Source organism: Hylobates moloch, unplaced genomic scaffold (assembly GCF_009828535.3).
Source record: "Hylobates moloch isolate HMO894 unplaced genomic scaffold, HMol_V3 SCAFFOLD_4, whole genome shotgun sequence".
NCBI classification, from domain to species: domain Eukaryota; kingdom Metazoa; phylum Chordata; class Mammalia; order Primates; family Hylobatidae; genus Hylobates; species Hylobates moloch.
The window spans coordinates 107,666,461-107,688,783 of NW_026652279.1; the positions used below are offsets into that span (position 1 = coordinate 107,666,461).

The following is a 22,323-nucleotide window of genomic DNA, read 5'->3' on the forward strand; positions in this document are numbered from 1 at the left end:
GTTGCCTAGGCTAGAATGGAGTGGCGCCATCACAGCTCACTGCAGCCTCAACCTCTTGGGCTCAAGCAATCCTCCTGCCTCAGCCTCCCCGAGTAGCTAAGACTACAGGCACGTGCCACCACACTTGGCTAATTTTTGTATTTTTTGCAGAGATGGTGTCCCACTTTGTTGCCCAGGCTGGTTTTGAACTCTTGGGCTCAAGCAATCTTCCCATCTTGGCCTACCAAAGTGTTTTTTTTTTTAACTTTTTTTTTTTAAAATTGGCCAGTTATGATGATGCACACCTGTAGTCCCAGCTACTTGGGAGGCTGAGGTGGGAGGATCCCTTGAGCCCTGGAGCTGGAGGCTGTAGTGAGATATGATTGCGCCACTGCACTCCAGCCTGGGGGTCAGAGAAAGACCCTGCCTCTGAAAAAAAAAAGAAGGGCTGGGCATGGTGGCTCATGCCTGTAATCCCAGCACTTTGGGAGCCCAAGGCAGGAGGATGGCTTTGAGGCCAGGAGTTTGAGACCAGCCCAGGTGAGACCCCATCTCTATAAAAATAATTTAAAAAAGAAAAAAAAAACTGAAAGAAACAGCTCAATAAAGTTGAGAAATTATGTTTACAGATGCATGTAGAAAGTTATTTAATAAAAATATTTCACCATTTAAACTTGGATTCCCCAGAGTGTCATTCAAAATACTCAAATGGAAAGATCAATAAAATTAATGAATAAAGAAAGTTTATTGGAGATTATTAAAGAAAAATGATAAAATAAGGCAAGTCCTAGATCATATTTAAATACAATATTTAGAAAGACAGCTATATAATTTTAGCTAGGAAAATCAGTAAAAGGGAATATCCTTAAAAGTGGGAAGGGTTCATATAACCTTTTAAAATAGTAAGTTGAGGTGTAAAAGCATCACCAACAATAGTATGTACCTTAATCTTTACACAATTGGACAGTGAGGAACAAAGTGGGATATTCTACCAATGCCACTTACAGAACAGATTTTCAAGTTAATAAGTCATAAAATCCTAATGTAGTCATGGGCTAGGATGGGGAAGACAATCTGCAATTACTGGTCAGAGTGAAGCAAAGTGACAGGTCAGATTTTTCAGCATATCAAGTTACTACTTAGGTGTGCTTACAAACCTTTGTTAAATAAGGTTGGGTATTGTTAGTATACCCTTTACTAAATGGTGAGGATAGCTGCCAAAATAATCAAACGGCTAATTATGTGTTAACTCTCATTTATTTTGGACTGCAGACATACTCTTGCCCTTTATCTAGCTACACAATTCCTTATTACCAGCAGCTGGAATCCAGTTGTGCAATTATGGCAACTGGACAGACCTGAGCCATCAGTTATGAGATAGATGACCTTTTAACTGTACTAGCAAACAATTTATAGACTGGAAGATTGTTTTTCGGGAATACCAGTTTAACTGAGACTTTAATTATGGTCCAAGAGCTTTTATGAGAAATTCAATTAACAATTTTGCTTTAGAAAAATTTTATAGGTATATGTTACTAATACTGAGAATGGTTGAATTAAAAGAAATTGAGACTGAACAGTACATTTCCACTGGAAACATAAAGCTCTGAATGCTGTGACTGAGTGAACAAAGGAATAGTTCTAAATTTTCTTTTGCAACATACATAACAAAAAGATTTCAAACTGAAAGACAACAGGTTTAACTGAATGACGGATTTAACTACATAGTTTTCATTCTATAAATAAATAACTTGTGAAATATCCCTGAAGTCAGTGGACAAATGGGGAAACCATTATTTTTGTCATATTCTACAATTCTGAGAACTAGCATTAGAAATTCTAGGACTTTAAATCTTTGTGCTACAGAGAACAATATTATCCACTAAAATCAGGAAGTGGCTTCCTGAAGGGTATTCATTCTCTGAGGTCATACATTTTTTTTTCTTTATTCAAAACACTTAGTAAAGGAAAAGGACACAAGGAAATTCTGATTAAAGTTTTCTCCTGCTCTGTTTGCAATTATACATGCTTTCAAAGTCATTTGAAAGTAAGACCATTTCCTTTGGCAGGTATCTTGTATAAATTAACTTTACAACATATGTTTCTTGAACAGAAACTTTACACCACTGTCATTATGTTACCTATAGAGACAAAACTACTAACACAAGTAATATGGGCTTACAATTATAACAAAAACCTGTGAGAGGGCATGATAAAATTAAATTTTGATTGCCTTCTTTTATTATTATCACTACTACTGTCTGTTCACAAATTCTGTGACCAGAGTCCATTTCAAATCCTTCTAAGAGTCCACTTCATGAGTTAAACATATACATATAGAACAAAGCAGGTATACTGTAATTTTTAAAAGTAAATCTGTTTTACATAGTACAGCTGGAGGCAGTTTAATGTAATCAAAAGTTATAGCTCTAGGCCGGGCGCGGTGGCTCACGCTTGTAATCCCAGCACTTTGGGAGGCCGAGGCGGGCGGATCATGAGGTCAGGAGATCGAGACCACGGTGAAACCCCGTCTCTACTAAAAATATAAACAAATTAGCCGGGCGCGGTGGTGGGCGCCTGTAGTCCCAGCTACTCGGAGAGGCTGAGGCAGGAGAATGGCGTGAACCCGGGAGGCAGAGCTTGCAGTGAGCCGAGATCGCGCCACTGCACTCCAGCCTGGGTGACAGAGCGAGACTCCGTCTCAAAAAAAAAAAAAAAAAATAAGTTATAGCTCTAAAAAATATGATAGTAGAATATTAAACCTCAGGTTACGTTAGGTTTGTTAACTCTTGATTTGCTTTGAGTAATTTTTTTCTTCAAAAGCCACATTCCAAGAAGATGCCTCAAGTATCAACGAGCTATATTTGAAGTACATCAACTCTGTTTAAAGCTGTCCAACAATAAGGACACAAGCAGTAAAATATCTGAAGCATGAAACATGTAATGTTGACGACTAATGTTTCAGAACATCAGGAATAAGATTAATGAAGAGCAAAGTAAATCTAAAACAAGGAAAGGGAAGTTACATTTATTAAAAGTAAAAATAGTACACAATCTCTGATAACAAAAAAAGCATTTAGAGTCAAAAGACATCCAACATACATTGTAACAATGCACACGTATTAATTAAAAAAAAGACCCATGAAATAATTTTTAAAAAACTTTCAAAAGGAAAAAGCTATTTTGGCTTCCTTCTGCTGAGATTCGCCTATAAACATACCGTGCCAGCTAGACCAGCATTCCCTTTCACATGGTCTGTACAACATAGTACTGCACAATGTGAGCAATTACTTTGAGGAACACATTGTTTTTGAATAAAATTGTTGGTTCTGTATGGATAATCCAGACATAAATCCATGGTTCCATTTCACAAAAATATTCATAAGCTGGAAGAGCAGTGACAACCATTTTCCAAAATCTTCAGTTTTAACAAAAAGCAAAGAATAAACTACTATATCTAGATGTTTTCACATTATTTTGCGTGAGTGTCAAATACTATGTAAAAATTAATGTAAAATCTTAAGTTAGCCAAGACTAGTGTCTCTAAAGATCAAAATTCTTCACTCTTTTAGCACGGCTGATAAATCTTTTCTGCCTTTGTCACTAATGCTTGTCAAACCAAAGAACTTTGCAAAAGAATATGCACTGCGGAAGGAAGACAGTACCAAAAATACCATATTGAACTTCGGTCTTAAGACACACACAGTTCCTGTTGGATACTGGACTGTGAAAGTTTATTATCTTCAGTCTTTTCATGTCCTGGAGCATGGCAAGTAGTCTTCCGCTTAAATAACCGAAGACTCAATCGAAGTAATTCATTGTCTACTACTGGAGCACTCGTGTAAGCTTGTTTTATGGTGCCCTATTTGAAGAAAACAAAAAAAAAAATTTTAAAAAGCTGTACATTATTAGTTGACAGTAGGAAAGATGGGCAGGTTAACCTCTACCCAAAATATCAAAGTTATAAGAGTATTTCATTTTGGATATTAAATTAGCTTTATTGGATTTCAAAGCAAAATTAGAAAATGCATTTGGGCTCAAGGAATCTTGAAAAGAAACTCTTAGAGGGCACCTAGTTTAACCTCTTGCTTAAAGTAGGAATCCTCTCAACAATTTCTGACAGGTAATCAACCAGTTTTTACTTCATCATTTCCAATGACAAAACAAAAAACACACTGCACATTCTGTTGTTGAATGGCACTATTTTTTCCATGTGATGAAATAAAAGCTCTTCTATGGTGCTACACTGTAATTCAATCTTACTTTTACGTGACAATCCTTCAGTTCTACTAAGATAAGTGCCATGAGTTCCTTCTTCACATAGTTTTTCCTTCTGTAAGCCAAACATTCTATTCTATACTCCTTATCAATCTTTCAATGTCCCATAAAAAGTAAGCTCAAAAACTGAATAAATCCTTTAGAAGACAACTGATCATGCAGTATGCTGAAGAACTACTACCTCCCTTATACCAAAATATGTATCTATATTATTGTGACTTAAAGTTACATTAGCATTTTTTGGAAAGTTATTGTCATAGAGAAGGGACCAGGGAATGTTATAAAATACAAAACAAAGAAAAGTGCATACTGAAATCAGGGGGCAAAGGAGAATGACTGTAGTGATTCTGTCAAAACTAATCTTGAACCAGACCTTTAAGTGAGGAAAACTTGATTATACAGTCAAGACGCGTTTTAAAAATCTCCTATTCCTCGTATTTGTTTCCATTTTAATCTTTGGAGATAAACTCATTCTTCTGTTTTTTAAAAATTGAATCCCCCCCCCCACTACCCTAAATCTGAGTATTTTTCTTTAATGAAGTAATCTTTTCTTTAGCAATGTTATATAGTCAAAGATAATTCTGTTTTCCTAACTGCCCCCAAGTAAAAAGCTAGTGAAGTTAACCATTTTATCATTACTCTAAACTTTCTAAGCAAAGAATCACACCAACTCTCTTTTGTTATCCAGGTTGAGTAGTCCTCAACTGAAATGCTTTGGACCAGAAATGTTTCAGATTTGGAAATTTTTTTGGATTCTGGAATATTTGCATTACATTTACTTACCCAGCTGAGCATCCCTATCTAAGAATCCAAAACCTGAAATTCTCCAAAGAGCATTTCCTTTGAGGGTCATGTCGCTGCTCAAAAGCTTCGGATTAGGAATACTCAGTCTGTACTACCTATACCCACCCACTCACCACCCCAAATAAAAATCCCAGTTTCTTTTTTTTATTTTTTTGAGACGGAGTCTCACTCTGTTACCCAGGCTGGAGTGCAGTGGCGCAATCTCCGCTCACTGCAAGCTCTGACTCTTGGGTTCACGCCATTCTCCTGCCTCAGCCTCCCAAGTAGCTGGGACTACAGATGCCCGCCACCACGCCCGGCTAATTTTTTGTATTTTTAGTAGAGACGGGTTTCATCGTATTAGCCAGGATGGTCTCGATCTCCTGACCTCGTGATTCGCCTGCCTTGGCCTCCCAAAGTGCTGGGATTACAGGCATGAGCCACCGGGCCCGGCCAAAAATCCCGGTTTCTTAACTTTAAAGAGTCTAAAATGTTTTCATCTTGGGTTTACCAGATTTCATTAACAGATCTCTTCCAAATCTAATTTCTATTCCTCTTACTTCTCAATCTCTTTATTCCTCTCAAATGCTTACCTAGGGTCGCTTTATTTCCCTTTCTTCCAACTTTGTATATTCTCATAAATACTACTCTCATAAATATCCTCACCACTCCAAGAAATTTTTTTCCTTGAGTTTCAATTTAAATAAATTTTTGTAATATGTTTGCTTGTTGAAAGCTTTTCACAAAAAACGTTTAACAGAAATGGAATATTTTAAACTTTATTAAAACAAATATTCATTAATACTATTGAAGTAAAATAAAGCGTATTATAAATTTTAATGGCATTCTTCTTTTTACATGCATAAAAGATTAGGAAACCAAACTCATAAAAACATAAGATTACAATCTCAATTTAAAACAACCAAATGAAAAATAGGCCATTCACACTATTCACTTTGTATTTTTTCCAAGGAAATAACAGTACCTTCTCATTTTTAACAAGCTGCTTTCGAATTGCAGAATCCCGTCTGAAGCACAACGCCTTACAACATGGCCCAAGATTACTAAGAAGACTTGCTCTTTCTTCTTTTCGTAGTAATGCAGCCATATTGAGAGCCCCCAATTCATGTTCAAAGAGATTGTCTGCATCTTTCAAAAAAAAGTAAACATGCATCAAGTTTTACTAAAATAGAAAAGGGTTACCAACTGCTTAACTGAATATTCTACAAATTCTATACTTTATTAAAGTTAGCAACATTGGGGAAAATTATTTCATATTAAAGGTAATATATTCTCTGTGAAGCACCTTCAACACATAGTTATGTTGGTAGTCTCAAACAAGAATAAATATTCTGATAGCCACTTTAAATTTACTTAAAATATAAGAAAAGCAGACTGTATGTAGATCTCAAGGTAGAGCCCAGGGAACTTTTTTTTTTTAATTTTAAAAACTTTATTTATTTATTTATTTTTTGAGACAAAGTATCTCTCTGTTGCCCAGGCTGGAGTGTAATGGCACGATCTCGGCTCACTGAAACCTCCGCCTCCTGGATTCAAGCGATTCTCCTGCCTCAGCTCCCCAAGTAGCTGGGATTACAGGCGTACACCACCACACCTGACTAATTTTGTTTTTGTATTTTTAGTAGAGATGGGGTTTCACCATGTTGGCCCAGGCTAGTCCTGAACTCCTGACCTCAAGTGATCTGCCTGCCTCGGCCTCCCAAAGTGCTGGGATTACAAGCATGAGTCACTGCCCCTAGCCCCAGGGAATTTATTTAAAGAATGTTTTTAAAGGATGTTTTAAAGAAACATTCAAGTTAAGAATCATTGAACTCTAATTCAGTATACTGCTTACCATCAACTACTATTTAGAGTTCTAGATTTCAAGACTTTATTATAGCAAGATTCAAATGTTATAAAAATATTCAAGTCTGTAACCTCTAAAAAAATTAGTTAAGAAAGTGAAAAAGTGTTAGATAACCTGCAAACTTTGTCCTAGATTTGGTCACCATAAAAACCTGGGACAATGTATTAAATTAAAATCATTTAGTTTTAAGTCACAACATGCAAGGTAGGGGAGAAAACACTGAACATACAAAAAAAAAAAAAACCCCAGAAGAATTAAGGAAAGATATAATAAAATATAAAGAGGTTGGGTTAAAAATAGACACAAAGGAAGTCAAAATAACAGAACAGGACCAGTCAGTAATCCAAACAAACAAGAGTCGGTCAAGAGCACGAAAGACAGCAGGTACTGCCTCTATTCATACAACACGATCAAGCAGGTTACTTTTACAACCCACAAAGAAAAGCAGTAAACGCCTGGGTAAAAATAAGAGACACATTTTACTGAGAACAAAATGGAGCTGCATTACATAGCTGATTTCAATTTTCTGGGTTGCAAAGCGTAAGTATTGAGATTAGATAATTAACAAGAAACCAGTCTTATATAACACACATAGTCAACAGATATGTAACATAAGAAAGGTGTAAATATATAGAACAGCCCGAAACTAGTTCTCAAACACTGGAGTCTATCAGGATCAGCTGAGGAGCTTTTTAAAAAACATTCCCTGGGCTCTACCACCAGATTTGCAGAATGAGAATCACCATAGTTGGACTAGAATACCTTAAGGGAAAAAAGGGGCAGGTTTTTCAGATGATTCAGATATACCAATGTTTGTACCAACCAATGATATAGTCATATATGCACATGATTAAAAACAAAAATGAAAACATTAACTACCATTCCACTACAGACATAATATAAAATAAATGCATTGAGCCTACAACCCTTCCTTGAAAATTGTTCATTAGCACACATTTCTGTTTATTGGGATCCTTATTTTTGGCTTTCAAAATAGTAGATTACAAAACACACACCTGCAAACCTCCTCAGGGAGTATATAACATGGCTAAATTTCCAGTCTCTTTATAGTTTTGAACTGAGCAGCACCAAATTACTCAAGAAACAGACTAAATGCATTCTTAAAAGTTTAGCTCAAAAGAACTTAACCAACAGAGAGTAGAAGGATGGTTAGTAGAGGCTAGGAAGGGTAGTGGGGGTGGGGAGTTGGGGGGATGGTTAATGGGTACAAAAAAAAAGAATGAATAAGACTTAGTATTTGATAATACAACAGGGTGACTATAACACCCTGTTGTAAAAACTGTTACTGTCAATAACAATTTAATTATACATTTAAAAATAACTAAAAGAGTAGTTGGATTGTAACACAAAGGATAAACGCTTGAGGGGACGAATACTCTATTTTCCATACATGATTATTAACACATTGCATGCCTGTATCAAAGTATTTCATGTACCCCACAAATATGTATACCATGTACCCATAAAAATTAAAAATTAAAAAAATGAACTTAACCTTAGTGCAATTAGAAAACAGACAAAAGCAATTTCAATTTCAGTACACTTATAAATTTTGTTTTAAGCTTTGTTTCTTTTAAAAATTATATATGAAGTATGATTATGTTTTCTTTCATGTTGGTACACTTGAATAGACCAAATGGAATTGAAAAATCAGTATCAATTATTTCATAAATATTTACTGAATACCTACTATGTATGTCAGGGACTTTTCTGGGCAATAGCAGAAAATATAGATAGATAATTAGACCTTGGATATGGCAGTAAACAAGACAAAGTCTTTATTCAAGATAATACATCAGTTCTCTAATACAACCACCACAGCAGCAAAAAATAGAAGAGGTCTGATTGTTAAGCCACATCACCCCACCCTTTACAGTGTATATTTTCACTGTTTAGGTTAAGTCATCAACAAGTAAGGGCCGAACCGTATTTCATGGGTAGCAAAATCAAACCAGATTTTAACTTGAAATGCTACTAGCAAGAGGTCACAGAAACAAATATCTTTAGAGGTGGGTAAGATTTTAGGGGTTTTATTCCATCACTTTACAAATAAAATTGAGGCTCACAGGAGTTATTTGCTTAAGGTCACAGAACCAACCAAACAAGGCAGATAGAGTAGGGCAAGAACTAAGTCTTGGGTCATTTTTCGGTTAATACATGTTTACAGTTATAATTATATGTATTTTGTACATGTATACTCTAGGTTTATTGGGCTATATTAAAATAAAAAAATTTACTGCCTATGCTAATAGATAAAAGGAAGGGCATGAATTCATAAAACTCATAAAACAGTATTTTTTGATTTTGTATTAGTAAAAAATTTAATACTAACTAAACTTTTACATCCAGGGACATGACATAAAATTGTTAATTAATGTTGTTCCTTTCACCTTTTACCTCCTTTTCCTTCTTTTTACCATCTACTCGACCCTCCCCATTAATAAAGTATTAGTAAGTTGCAAAATAAACTAAGGTAGGTACTAGATGAGACAGAGATAGTGAAAACCAAAACCAAACAACCCCTACCACCAGAATCCATAAGCTAGATAATCTGGAATAACTAAAAATTGCTGCAGTAAGGTCAAAAATCAGAGTGATAGGATATTTTCAAAGTAGCAGTTAATATTTATTGGGTATTACTATATGCCAGGAACTGTTCTAAGTGTTTTGCCTGTAATAACTCATTTGCTCCTAATTACCATAGGAAGTTGGTGGTATGATTATTCCTGACTTACAGATGATGACACTAACACACAGATTAAGTAATAGCCAGTAAGTGGCGTGCCTACTGAAATCCAGATCATCCGGCCTTACAGACCAAGCTCTTAATCACTTTGTTAAAGACTCAACCTACACACCTGCATTTGGGTAGGTGTCTAGGGGAAAGGGCTGCCAAAATACCCAATTTCTTTAGACATGAAAAATATGTAGTCTGTTTTTCCTGGCTCTGCTTCATTTAGCCAAGGGCAAACCACTGAGCACTTTGATATTAGAACTTATTGGTTAATTTTTTTTTTTTTTTTTGAGACAGGGTCTTGCTCTGTCACCTAGGTTGGAGTGTGGTGGCTCAATCACGGCTCACTGCAGCCTCAATTTCCTGGGCTCCAGCAATCCTGCTGCCTCAACCTCCCTGAGTAGCTGTGACTACAGACATACGACACCACGCCTGGCCTGTTAATAAGTAATTTTAATACAAAAAGGTCATTGTACTCTTTTTCCAACTTTTCTGTGGGATAACTCTTCTTCTCAAAATAAATTTTAAAGAGAAACTTTGACTATGAGGGTTAAATAATGACTATAAATGATTTCTCAAAAAATAGTTTCTATACAGTGTTAAGTGCTACATAAGAACAGATCAGAATCCTCTTCAGATGGCATCTTAAATGGTTAACAGACATTATATAGTTAAAGTAAAATGAAACTACCTTTGGGTTTTTCTAAAAGTCTCTGACATGTTTCTTTGACTTTGGCAAAGAGTTCAGAACCTGCCAACTTTTTAGAAATCCCAACTCTTAGCATAACAGCTCCAGGTGTGAATTTTAAGAGTGCAGCCCCAGGCTCTCGTGGTTCTTTTGGATGCTTTGGCATAAGACCAGACCAATCCACATCTATCACATCTAAGGGATCTGTAAAAAGTTAAAAAGTAAGATTTGTTTTACACCAAGAAACAGCAGTCTTGTTATCTACATAGAAATTTATATAAATCAAGGAAAACACAGAAAAAATGAAAAGTACTTTAAACCAAAAATGTCCTATTCTTAAAATAAAAGCCTTCCCATATAATATTCAGAATCTAAGGACTCTGACAAGTAAAAAAACCTTCCCACCAAAAGCAAACAGGTAACCCAACCCACCCATACAAATAACTCATTTTAACTCAATGGGAGATCCCCAATGAAAGAACTCTATTATTTCACTCAGATTGGGTCTCATCTTTTGAAACTTGGTACCAGAATCCTTTTAAGGGTTAAATCTAGGAGTACATGTGTTTGCAGTGTGTGCACACATACATTTTAACTTTTAAAAACAACTATTTCATTATGAAATCCCTTTAAGCGTCAGAGAGTGACAATTATTAGCATTGAGAGCAAATAATTCATCCACTGAGAAGGAACAGTTGAAGAAATAATGTTCTACTTGGAAATACCTAATACCAGAAAATAACAAAGATAACAATCATACATACCTTCTACATCAGTAGAAAAAATTGCAAAATATAAGAGCAAATTAAAATAAAAATTTCGTATTTTATATAATCAAAGAAAAGATCCTCACTGTGATTTTTAAAAGTTGTTAGTAACAATCAGACACTAATTGGAATGATTCAAGAGGAATGTTAAGGGGTGTTGCTTCATGGTATAATCACTAGAGTGAGTTCCGGCAACACGCAAAGTATTGTAAGTCAAAATAATTACCAAATTTAGAAAATTGATAGAGGTATATAGTGTTCAAATATAATTTCAACTACTGTCAATTTTTGACAGGTTGTTTGAAAAATTGGCTTGTATCACCACAGCTGTGAAGCTTTGTACCATATAACTACTACGTAGAAAGAACATTGCTAGACAATCAGTATTTGTTTAGATTCCAAGTCATATAATATGATTCTTAAATTCTGGAAAATAAACTTTAGAATTTTGCTATTTTAAATGAGACCCTTTCTAATTCATAGACAATGCCTACTTAAAAAGGAGTAGGCATATAGGCTATAATTTTCATTTTATTGGCCTTTCAACCTTGAGTAAAATGTAAAAGGAAAAATTCTAAGTGTCTTAGAGTAGAAGGTAAGAATACCTTAATATCATATAACAGATAATTTTCATGTTTAACCACCTCTGCAAATAGTTACCTGGCATCTTCTCCTCATCCTGTTGGTCCTCCCTCTTTTCTGCATCACCTGCCAGAATTTCATCTAGTTCGTCATCACTGATTGGCTCGTATCCTTCTCCAGCACCAGAGCCTAATGAATGTGTATCATCTAACTTGGACTCGTCATCTCCTGCTAAATAGACAAATTAATTTCAGATCAAAGACAACATTAAAGGGAGAGGATGACTAAGTCAAATCAAAAGGTAAAGGGTACACACATTATAACAATGTGAAAAACATCTTTTTCATCAGAAAACTACATCTCTTAATTATTCAAATATTTGATAATATCAAAAGAAAACAAAAATAAAATTTAATTAGTTAAATTAAACTTTAACAGCAAGAATACAATCTGGACAGCAATTATCAGAACAGCTTATAAGATCACAATTAAAATATGACAAATAAAAGCTACTACTAACATACTAATGTTGATTGTGTGTTAATTTTTGATAATTTAAAACTTTAAAACTCAGACAAATCTACTAACTTCAAAAGATTTTGAAGTTATGTTTTCAAATTTTCACAATTTATCTAAATAAAGTAATTTAAAAACTTGCAAACTTATTTAAAAAATTTACTTGAAGCTTAAATCTTAGTTCATATTATTTAGCTCATTATATAAACTTTACAGCAGTGAGGTAAAAATACAAGTGCCATTAATTCTCTCAACATCTCAATTCCTCCTCCCTACCTCAATGATCTTTCATTGATGAACACAATTTTTAGAAAAATGCTTTAATACAATTAAAAATAACTTTGTTAGTTCCACTAGTGTATGTTCTTCTTTTTATTTTACCAACTTTTTTCAACCACCTATGCTAAACTTTGTCTCTTGGTGAGTTAGTTGTGAACTTAATCCTAAAATTACAGAATACACTTAATGTTTACAATCACTAGCTAACCATACATTTCACTGAATCTACAATACTAAGTTTCAAAATGTAACCATATGCTTTATGGGTATGAATTTGCAGCAAATAAAATATAAGAAGTTATGTTTCTAGTCATTCTAGTGATTTTCCATGTTATTAAATTCTATAATAATCTCCCCATATCCTCACTAAGTCACTTCCAATGTAACCAATTTTAGTAACTTGGTCATATAAACATACATCTAAACATAAATGCACATAATAGGATTTTTGATTTTTCAAGTTGATCCAACTCATTTTCCTATTTTGAGTAAAAACTTTACATCACATAGCAAGTGATTCACCTATACATTTTTATTCTATATTATCTGTGATCATAACTAGCAAATTATATATTTTAGAGATGAGGGATACTGACTCCTATCACAAGAGAGCTATTATAATGATTAATTCAATTATATTCAATTATATCCCAGGGTTGTACCTCCATCAGAACCATGCTTTATGATTTGATGCTATTTATACTCAAAATTGAGATGAAAATGTAATGTGAAGAGATGAATTTGAAACAGTAAGTGCCTTGAGCAGAGAAGGCTTCATCGAGAAAATAATGTATAAATTGGGACTTGAAGTGTGAGTTAAGAAAGATGAGATAAAAGAAAAAGGTCTATCAGGAAATGGTATGAGTGGGTACAAAGAAGGGCAGAGAATGGAAAGGCATGAGTCAGCTTGTCTAGTAAATGGGGGCTGAAGGGTAAAGAATAGAAGCATGGAGAGTGAGGTTTCACATAGCTGAGGCTGGCTCTGAGTTGATGCGGACTTAGCGTTCCTATTCTAGGACTAGGGAGTACCAGTGGGATTCTAGTCAATCCTATATTAAATACAGTTTCAGGTAGTTATTGTTTCATATATTTGTTCTCAACTGCCCTAGAAAATAGGGATTCACTAATAATTATTTGAATCCCTCTCTGAACTGAGAAGTCATTTCAATTTTTGTAATCTTATTTTTTTAACATCTAAGAAAAGGATGTGATGGTTATTCTTCAACACCTATACACATTGCATCTAAACAATCTTTTATTTCATTTAGGTTTATGTGAACCAAATCTGCCTTAATGGTACTGCTATATATATATAGTCTCTCTCTATCTTATAGGCCTTTTCCTTCTGAAATCTACTTCCTCTATAAAAGAATGGAGAATGCAGTCAATTTGCCCATTAGTGGGTGCCCTTTCAAAAGAAAATAGTTGTTTCCCACGAAATCTGAAAAGAAATAAAGCAGTATCACAGACAAAAGAGGCAGCACTCACCTTCCAGACTCTCAGTTCTCTCGGATTTATTTGTATCTTCAAATCCCTGCACAGATCCCAGATCTTTATCCATTCTCTCTTTATCCAAGGCTACCGAGTCTCGGGAAGTGCTTTCTAGATCCCTTTCATGTTCACCTTCCAGTTTTGCTTCACAGCGTTTCACAGACTCTATTTGAGAACTCTCAAAAGTTCTGTCTCTGTCTCTGTCCCTGTCCCTTTCAACAGAATCAGAAATTAGTCTCTCTCTTTCCCTATCCAAGTCTCTCCTTTTGTCTCGTTCTCTCTCTCGTTCTCGTTCTCGTAATCTATCTCGATCCCTGTTGCGTGGCCAATCTTTATCAGCATCTCGGTCCCATTCTCTCTGCCTCGTATCTCTCCTCTCTCTCTCGCGCTCTCTATCGTGTTCATATCGATCTCGTTCTTGAAGCCTGTCTCTGCTATCAAATGACCCAGATCTTGAATGGACCTGTCGATCTGACTCTGGAGAACTTCTTCTTGAACTATGGCTTCTTGAATCCTGGCGATCTAAAATAAATATACCATATACAAGGAGTTATTAGCACACGATAAAATAGAAACAAAATGCTTCATTTCAGGGTCCTTTAAAACATAATTTACCTTTTTCCATATTCTATGTAATTTTCTATATTCCATATTGTCTCTATATGTTCTATATGTTTCTATATTCTACATATACATTTCTCTCTATAAATATCCAAACATATAAATCATTTTAAGAAAAATTCCTCTCTCAAAGTTCTAATAAATAAAAAAAAAGTTTCCTTGTCTATTTCTACTATAACCATAAAATATCTTCCAAGAAGTACATAAACTGATTAGGCATTAATAGAACTAATCACTCCATTATTTGATCTCTTCCTACTCCCCTATCTTATTTTCTGTGGTCAAAAGAGGCAGCCTTGACTGCATGAAGAATAGCAGGAAGGTTAAAATCATAGGCATCGATAAGGGAATTGAACACATAAACCCTTCCACCAAGACATACTACTAAAATCCTGATATTAAACTGATTAACACTACTGTATGTATTTCTATTATAATGTTGGTATTAATGTGATAACAGGTAACATTTTGATAGGGCAGCTAAGCTTTTCTTTAAAAAGTTCCATAAAATTTAAGGCAGCATGTAAAGTAACCAATTTAGCATTACTTTAGAATTACAATGTGTATAAAATATACTAACCTAGGAAATAGTGACTAGATCACAATTCAATTTTATTACCTGAAGAAGTGCTTCGACTGGGTTCTCCACGCTTTAACTGATCAATCCTAGATTTTCTCTCTCCTGTGATTTCCAGGCTTTTTGTTTTTTCTCTATCTCTTGAGCCACTGTGCAGTACTCTCTTTCGACCACTTTGGTCATCTCCACTTCGATGGGCTGAATCATTGGATGGGGAGCGAAGACGACCAGACGTATGACTACGGTTACTCCGATTGCTCCCGAGGCTGCTGCTCCTCTTTTGATCCATAGGCTTGCGATGCGGTGCATCTTCTATAGTCACGTGAGGCGTCTCTACTTTTTCTACTCGTGTTCTGTGGCATTTTCTGTGTGAGTCTTCATTGGCAAAAGTATTATTGGTGGTATTGGGGGGGGTGGCAGAGGTGGAAATGGTGATGGCAGATGTGCTGAAAGAGGTGGCAGCAACAGCAGTAGTGGCAGCAAGAGTTGCAGGCACAGTTGTAGCAGTGGCAGTAGCCACAGGCGGCGGAGGAGGAAGAAGAGAAGATAGAGGAGAAGGGGTACTACCAGGAGTCGTGGCGGTGGCAGTATGCTCTGCTTCTGTCACCTCTGTACGGTCAGGGACATCCTCATCAGACCAGTCACTGAATGCTGTATCTTCTTTTTTCTGGGAGTCCTCTAGAATACCATTCTTACCATTGCACATTTCAACCAATTCCTCTTTAGTTGTTATAGGGGGAGTCCGTGGGCCTCTTTTCTTCTTAGTTGGCTGGGCTGCTTCTTCATCAGAAATATCAGAATCACCTTTGGATTTTTTACGTTTTTTTTCAATGCTTTTCTTTTTCTGTCCTTTTTTTGGTGAAAATACTTGACCATCTTCAGATGTTGTCTCTATGTTACCCCTCTCTATTCCAACATCATCCTCTTTCTTTTTCTTAATTGGTTTCTTTTGAATTTTTGCTTTCTTCTTGTTTTCATCATGAGCTCGATCAGATGTCTCTCGATCTTCGGACTGGTGGTGTCCTATAATGTCCTGTGCACGCATTCTTGAGCTTTCCAGGATTTCTGTCTGTTCTCTCTGTTTATCTACAGAAGAAAGTTTCTCCTTGAGTTCCTGTTCTTCGTAGCGCCTTGAACTCTCTTTCCTTTCTGGTTTACGATCCTCCTCTTTCCATCTACCCTGTCTGTCTTCTGTGAGGTGCGAGGGACTAAGAGAACGAGATTCTTGAGGTCGTACAACTTGGCTCAAGAGTCTGTGTTTTTCATCTATGTAAAAGATAAAAGCAATCACATTCTCACCAGGTTAGTAACCACTGCATGGTACATATAGATTATAATAAGTCAATTTCTCCTTACACCTGTAATCCCAGGACTTTGGGAGGCCGTGGCGGGTGGATCACGAGATCAAGATCATTTAAAAACTTTTAAAATGACAATAATTTTAGTAAAAATAAAAATATGGCTTTACTCTAAATAGTAGAAAATGACAGTACTCTAACACATACTTTAGTTACAAAAGGAGATATTTAGAGGCAGCAAAGCAAGACAACTTTTTAAAAATCTTAATTCATCAGTTCCTACTAGTATGAAAGGATGGTTTCATGGTTACAAATGAATATGAATATAGAGAGACAGAAAACAGAGTCTGCTTACTTTTATCATCTCCACTGTTGTAGGCATCACTGTCCGGAGAATGTTCACGCCGGCGCTTCGGGGACTGTCTAGGGCTGGGACTCCCTTCATTTCTATAGCGCTTCCTAAATTGGGCAAGCAAACACAATTAGATCTAAGGGGCAAAAAAAGAGATTTCTTTGTTTTCACTAGTTATCTCTTTATTATAACTGGAACATATAATTGTAGAAAAGCAATATTGCCAGAGGTGTATCATACAAAGGTTATTCAGTGTCTTTAATACAAATTCTTTACTTCATTTGCTAAGAATTGTGAACTTAAAATACACAACATTTCTTCTTCTTCTTCATTATACATGTAGAATAACTCAAGTGAAAATTGCCAGATTTAAATACTGTAAGGTGGTAACATGCAGCACAGAAACTAATATATTAATGTACCCTCTGATATAAACATTTGGCAATTTTGCACTCTTATGATATAAAAATGCCCTATCCTGCAGAGCTGAATGAGAAAACCTAATATTGGCTTTGAAGTAAAAAAGCTATGAGTTCAACTTATAACTACATTAGTTATTATGCAGCCTTAAGTAAGTTCCTTGAAGTCACTGAACCTTAGTTTCTCATCTGAAAATGGTGGGTGGGACTGGATGGGTGGGAAATGAGAGTCCATTTCATAAAATTGCAGTAAGGAATAAATTAGTTATGTCATAAACCCAGTGCCAGATATGTTGTGGGTACACCATAAAATTAGTTCCTTTCCCCTTCATGGAAATCACTTTCTTGCTGACAAATTAATAAAATAATTCATATGTTCATTATATTTTTTGTTGCTTAGTTGAGCTTTAAATGAGTAGCGTTTTACATCTCTTGGGTACTTAAATTATTCTAGTGTTTTCCCCCATTTTCATTAAAATTTGATTACCTGTTTTTTCCCTAACATTGTTTGTTTATAAATACTATGGTCAGAAGTTAAGAAACATATTGTATACATGGACCAATGGAACAGAATAGAAAACCCAGAAATAAAGCCAAATGATCTTCAACAAAAGCATACAAAACATAACTGGGGAAAGGACACCCTATTTACTAAATGGTGGTGGGAAAATTGATAAGTCACATGTAAAAGAATGAAACTGGATCCCTCTCAACTCAAACAAAAATCAGCTCAAGAAGGATCAAAGACTTAAATATAAGACCTGAAACCATTAAAATTCTAGAAATTAACACTGGGAAAACTCTTTTGGACATTGGCCTAGGGAAAGACTTCATGACCAAGATTCTAAAAGCAAATGCAACGGAACAAAAAATAAATAAATGGAACCTAATTAAACTAAAAAGCTTCTGCACAGCAAAATAAATAACAAAGACAACCCATAGAATGAGAGAAAATATTTGCAAACTATGTATCCAACAAAGGACTAGTATCCAGAATCTATAAGAAACTCAAATAAATCGGCAAGAAAAACATAAATAATCCCATCAAAAAGTGGACAAAGGATGTGAATAGACATTTCTCAAAAGAAGACATACAAACAGCCAACAAACGTATGAAAAAATGCTCAAAATCACTAATCATGAGGGAAATACAAATTAAAAACCACAATGAGATGCCACCTTACTCCTACAAAAATGGCCATTAAAAAGTAAAAAAAAAAACAGTAGATGTTAGCATAGACATGGTGAAAAGGGAATGCTTATTCACTGCTTGTAAATAAGTACAACCTCTATGAAAAACAGTATGGAGAGTCCTTAAAGAACTAAAAGGAGATGTTTGATCCAGCAATCCCACTACTGGGTATCTACCCAAAAGAAAAGAAGTCATTATATGAAATAAACACATGCACTTATATGTTTATAGCAGCAAAATTCACAACTGCAAAGATATAGAACCAACCTAAGTGCCCATTGGCCAATGGGTGGATAAAGAAAATGTGGTATATATACACCATGAAACCATGGACTACTACTCAGCCATAAAAAGGAAAAAAAAATGTCTTTTGTAGCAACTTGTTCTCACTTGCAAGTGAGTACTAAGCTATGAGTATGCAAAGGCATACAGAGTGATATAATGGGCTTTGGAGACTCAGAAGGGGGAGGGTGGAAGGGGAGTGAGGGATAAAAACATACATGTTTGGTACAATGTGCACTACTCAGGTGACAGGCGCACTAAAATCTCTGAATTCATCCAGGTAACCAAAAACCTCTTGTACCCTAAAAGCCATTGAAATAAAAATAAAACAAAAACATATTGCAGCACATGTATATCCCAGACAGCTCCCTTATATAGATGAGCAACCATGTGGAGAAGGCCCCGGGTATAATATGACAACTCACAGGCCCAAGCTTGTGTACTACTTTTCCAAAGCTCCTCTCCCATCAATAACTGGCCTATTTCCCCATTTTTCATATCTAATGACTTGCTATGACAAGAGAATGTGGTGAACGTGACACTGTGCAAATGTGGAGAGGATTCAGGAGGCCTTGCCACTTCAGCTTCTGCCCTCTTGTTGTTTCTACCATTACATGCAAAGCAGAGTTTAGACTACTGAAGGCCAGGGATTCAACTGGAGGAGAAACAAGATGCCCTAACTGCCAGATACATGAGTGAGACAATCCTGGGCCTTCAGGTCCAGCTGCATTGTCAGATGGAATGTTGATACATGAGTTACTCCAAGTGAAACCAGCAGAACAACCACTCTATTGAGCCCAGGCAAAACTGCCAATCCACAGAATCATGAGCAAATAAATGGTTGTTGTTTTAAGCTACTAACCTACGTGGTGATGTGTTACACATCAAGAGATAACTGATAGACTGGAATAAAGTGAAAATTTAAAACATGAGAAAAAGTTATTTCAAGGAAATAACTAAATAAACACAATTAGAGTAAAATAAATACAGAAATTAGGCAAACCTTCTACATAAGAGCAGTTAAAAAAAGTGCTGGATAAATTGAACTACTGAGATGACAATACAGTTAATGAAAGATTAAGATATTAATCTCATGTAATTAGTTTCTGTTAGGTGCTGGAGAGGATGTGGAGAAATAGGAACACTTTTACACTGTTGGTGGGACTGTAAACTAGTTCAACCATTGTGGAAGTCAGTGTGGCGATTCCTCAGGGGTCTAGAACTAGAAATACCATTTGACCCAGCCATCCCATTACTGGGTATATACCCAAAGGACTATAAATCATGCTGCTATCAAGACACATGCACACGTATGTTTATTGCGGCACTATTCACAATAGCAAAGACTTGGAACCAACCCAAATGTCCAACAACAATAGACTGGATTAAGAAAATGTGGCACATATACACCATGGAATACTATGCAGCCATAAAAAATGATGAGTTCGTGTCCTTTGTAGGGACATGGATGAAACTGGAAAACATCATTCTCAGTAAACTATCGCAAGGACAAAAAACCAAACACCGCACGTTCTCACTCATAGGTGGGAAATGAACAATGAGAACTCATGGACACAGGAAGGGGAACATCACACTCCGGGGACTGTTGTGGGGTGGGGAGAGGGGGGAGGGACAGCACTAGGAGATATACCTAATGCTAAATGACGAGTTAATGGGTGCAGGAAATCAACATGGCACATGGATACATATGTAACAAACCTGCACATTGTGCACATGTACCCTAAAACCTAAAGTATAATAAAAAAAAAAAATTAGTTTCTGTTATAGAGTTATTCAACTTCTAAATTTCTAGGGTCATTGTCAGCTCTTAGATTGTCGAACCATGAAAAACCAGAAAAACTTTTGCTATTATAAGCAGATATCAGAAGCATGAAAAAAATACAGGTTGAGTATCCCTTATCCATGAAATGCTTTAGATTTTGAATATTTGCATTGTACTTACTGGTTGTGCATCCTTTATCTGAAAATCTGAAATGTTCCAATGAGCATTTCCTCTGAGTGTAATGTCAGTGTTTAAAAAGCATTAGATTTTGGAGCATTTCAAATTCTGAATTTTTGGATTTGGGATGCTCAATCTGTATTAATGAAAGCAAAGGACTGAATAAAAGATAAATAACAAAGATTTCAGAATTTTAATCTTAGAAAATAAAGAGGTCAGAAAAGTGGGGGGGGGGGGTGGGGAGGGCGGGAATATGTACCTGTGCCTCCATGTGTTAAAAAAGGTATCTCTGAAGTTTGTGTTCAGGTAAGATTTTTCAAAATATAAGGAGAGGGAAGCAGGAAATTAATCCAAGGGGTGTACTACAGAAAACCATGGCTGTAGATTAAAGAATAGCCAAGACCTAAGGGAAGAAGGCTCTACTTCTGTGCTGTGTTGTTTGGCCCTAACCATAATCCACAATAGTGAGGATGAAAAAAGCCTAAAGCAGGGACCCTGTATTCACCCTGTGGCAAATGTGCCGGAGGTAGGAGCAAGAAAATTGAAGATACATAAATTATTTTCTCAGTATGTTTTGACAAGGTAAACCACAGTGTTTATCCCAGTTGGAGGCAAAAAAGCAGTTAACTCTAGTAAGTTTGGTTTTGTGCCCACAGAATTTCAAAATTGACCAATCTGAGTCTAGAATTCTCATGAACACTGTGATCAGCTTAGTCAATTACTGTCTCCTCACCAATTAATGAGACTCCCAACATAGAGAGAACTGCTAAGCTGACAGGGACAACTCTGGGGCCATCTTAGCCATCATATGGAGAAAACCTTTCTGAGACTGAAATTAACACAGAGGGAAACTGGAGAGATGGAAACTGCTAATGTTTTGTTTGAGAATCTGGATATAGCCACATCAGAACAAGCAAAAGCTAATTTCCAACTTCCTAGATATTTGAGCAAGTAAGTTCTTTTTTGGTTAAAAGGGGGTGAGGTGGGGGAATGCCCTTAGATATACGAGATGCCAAGAACACATCTTTTGACCCCAAAGAACTACTCCACAGCACAAGAGAAGACACTTTCTTTTCTCTCATCTTCGAACCATGCAGTGATTACAAGGATTCCCTCAGTTCTAAGACATTGTGAATGCTTCCTGTAGCCTAGGGGTAGGGACTCCATAATTACAAGCACAGAAAACTCATGAAGGACCATCAGAATGACACAGGTGATATCCCTTGGTGACTAGTCTAAGGGATGTGATGGGATACAAGTTCACTGATTCCTGTCTTAATTTAAAAATTATTTTTTCTAGACAACTGAAAAAACTTGTTTTTTTTTTTTTTTTTTTTTTTTGAGACAAGGTCACCACCCAGACTGCAGTGCAATGACATAACCTTGGCTCACTGCAACCTCTGCCTCTCAGGCTCAAACAATTCTCCCATCTCAGCCTCCCAAGTAGATGGGATACAGGCACGTGCCACCATGTCCGGCTAATTTTTGTATTTTCTGTAGCGATGGAGTTTTGCCATGTTGCCCAGGATGGTCTCAAACTCCTGGCCTGAAGGAATCTGCCCACCTCGGCCTCCCAAAGTGCTGGGTAAAAAAACTTTAAACACTGGATACATATAATAAATTTGAAAAACAAGAAA

General features: G+C 36.0%; 1 protein-coding gene across 8 annotated transcripts in view; it reads right to left on the reverse strand.

The window, feature by feature from the left end:
* Positions 1-705: 705 nt before the first annotated feature.
* The window catches only part of ZC3H13 (zinc finger CCCH-type containing 13), a 101,628-nt gene continuing 80,010 nt past the window's right edge, over positions 706-22,323 (reverse strand). For 6 of the 8 annotated variants that reach the window (XM_032150830.2, XM_032150824.2, XM_032150825.2 and 3 more), the window contains 7 exons: positions 16,837-16,940; positions 15,226-16,449; positions 13,983-14,507; positions 11,778-11,930; positions 10,354-10,554; positions 6,026-6,189; positions 706-3,841 (listed from right to left, as the gene is read on the reverse strand). In XM_032150830.2, coding sequence (XP_032006721.1) covers positions 3,671-3,841; positions 6,026-6,189; positions 10,354-10,554; positions 11,778-11,930; positions 13,983-14,507; positions 15,226-16,449; positions 16,837-16,940 — 2,542 coding nt within the window. In that variant the 3' untranslated portion in view covers positions 706-3,670. The remainder of the gene's footprint in view (positions 3,842-6,025; positions 6,190-10,353; positions 10,555-11,777; positions 11,931-13,982; positions 14,508-15,225; positions 16,450-16,836; positions 16,941-22,323) is intronic. The other 2 variants (XM_032150833.2, XM_032150828.2) reach the window with 1 other exon arrangement.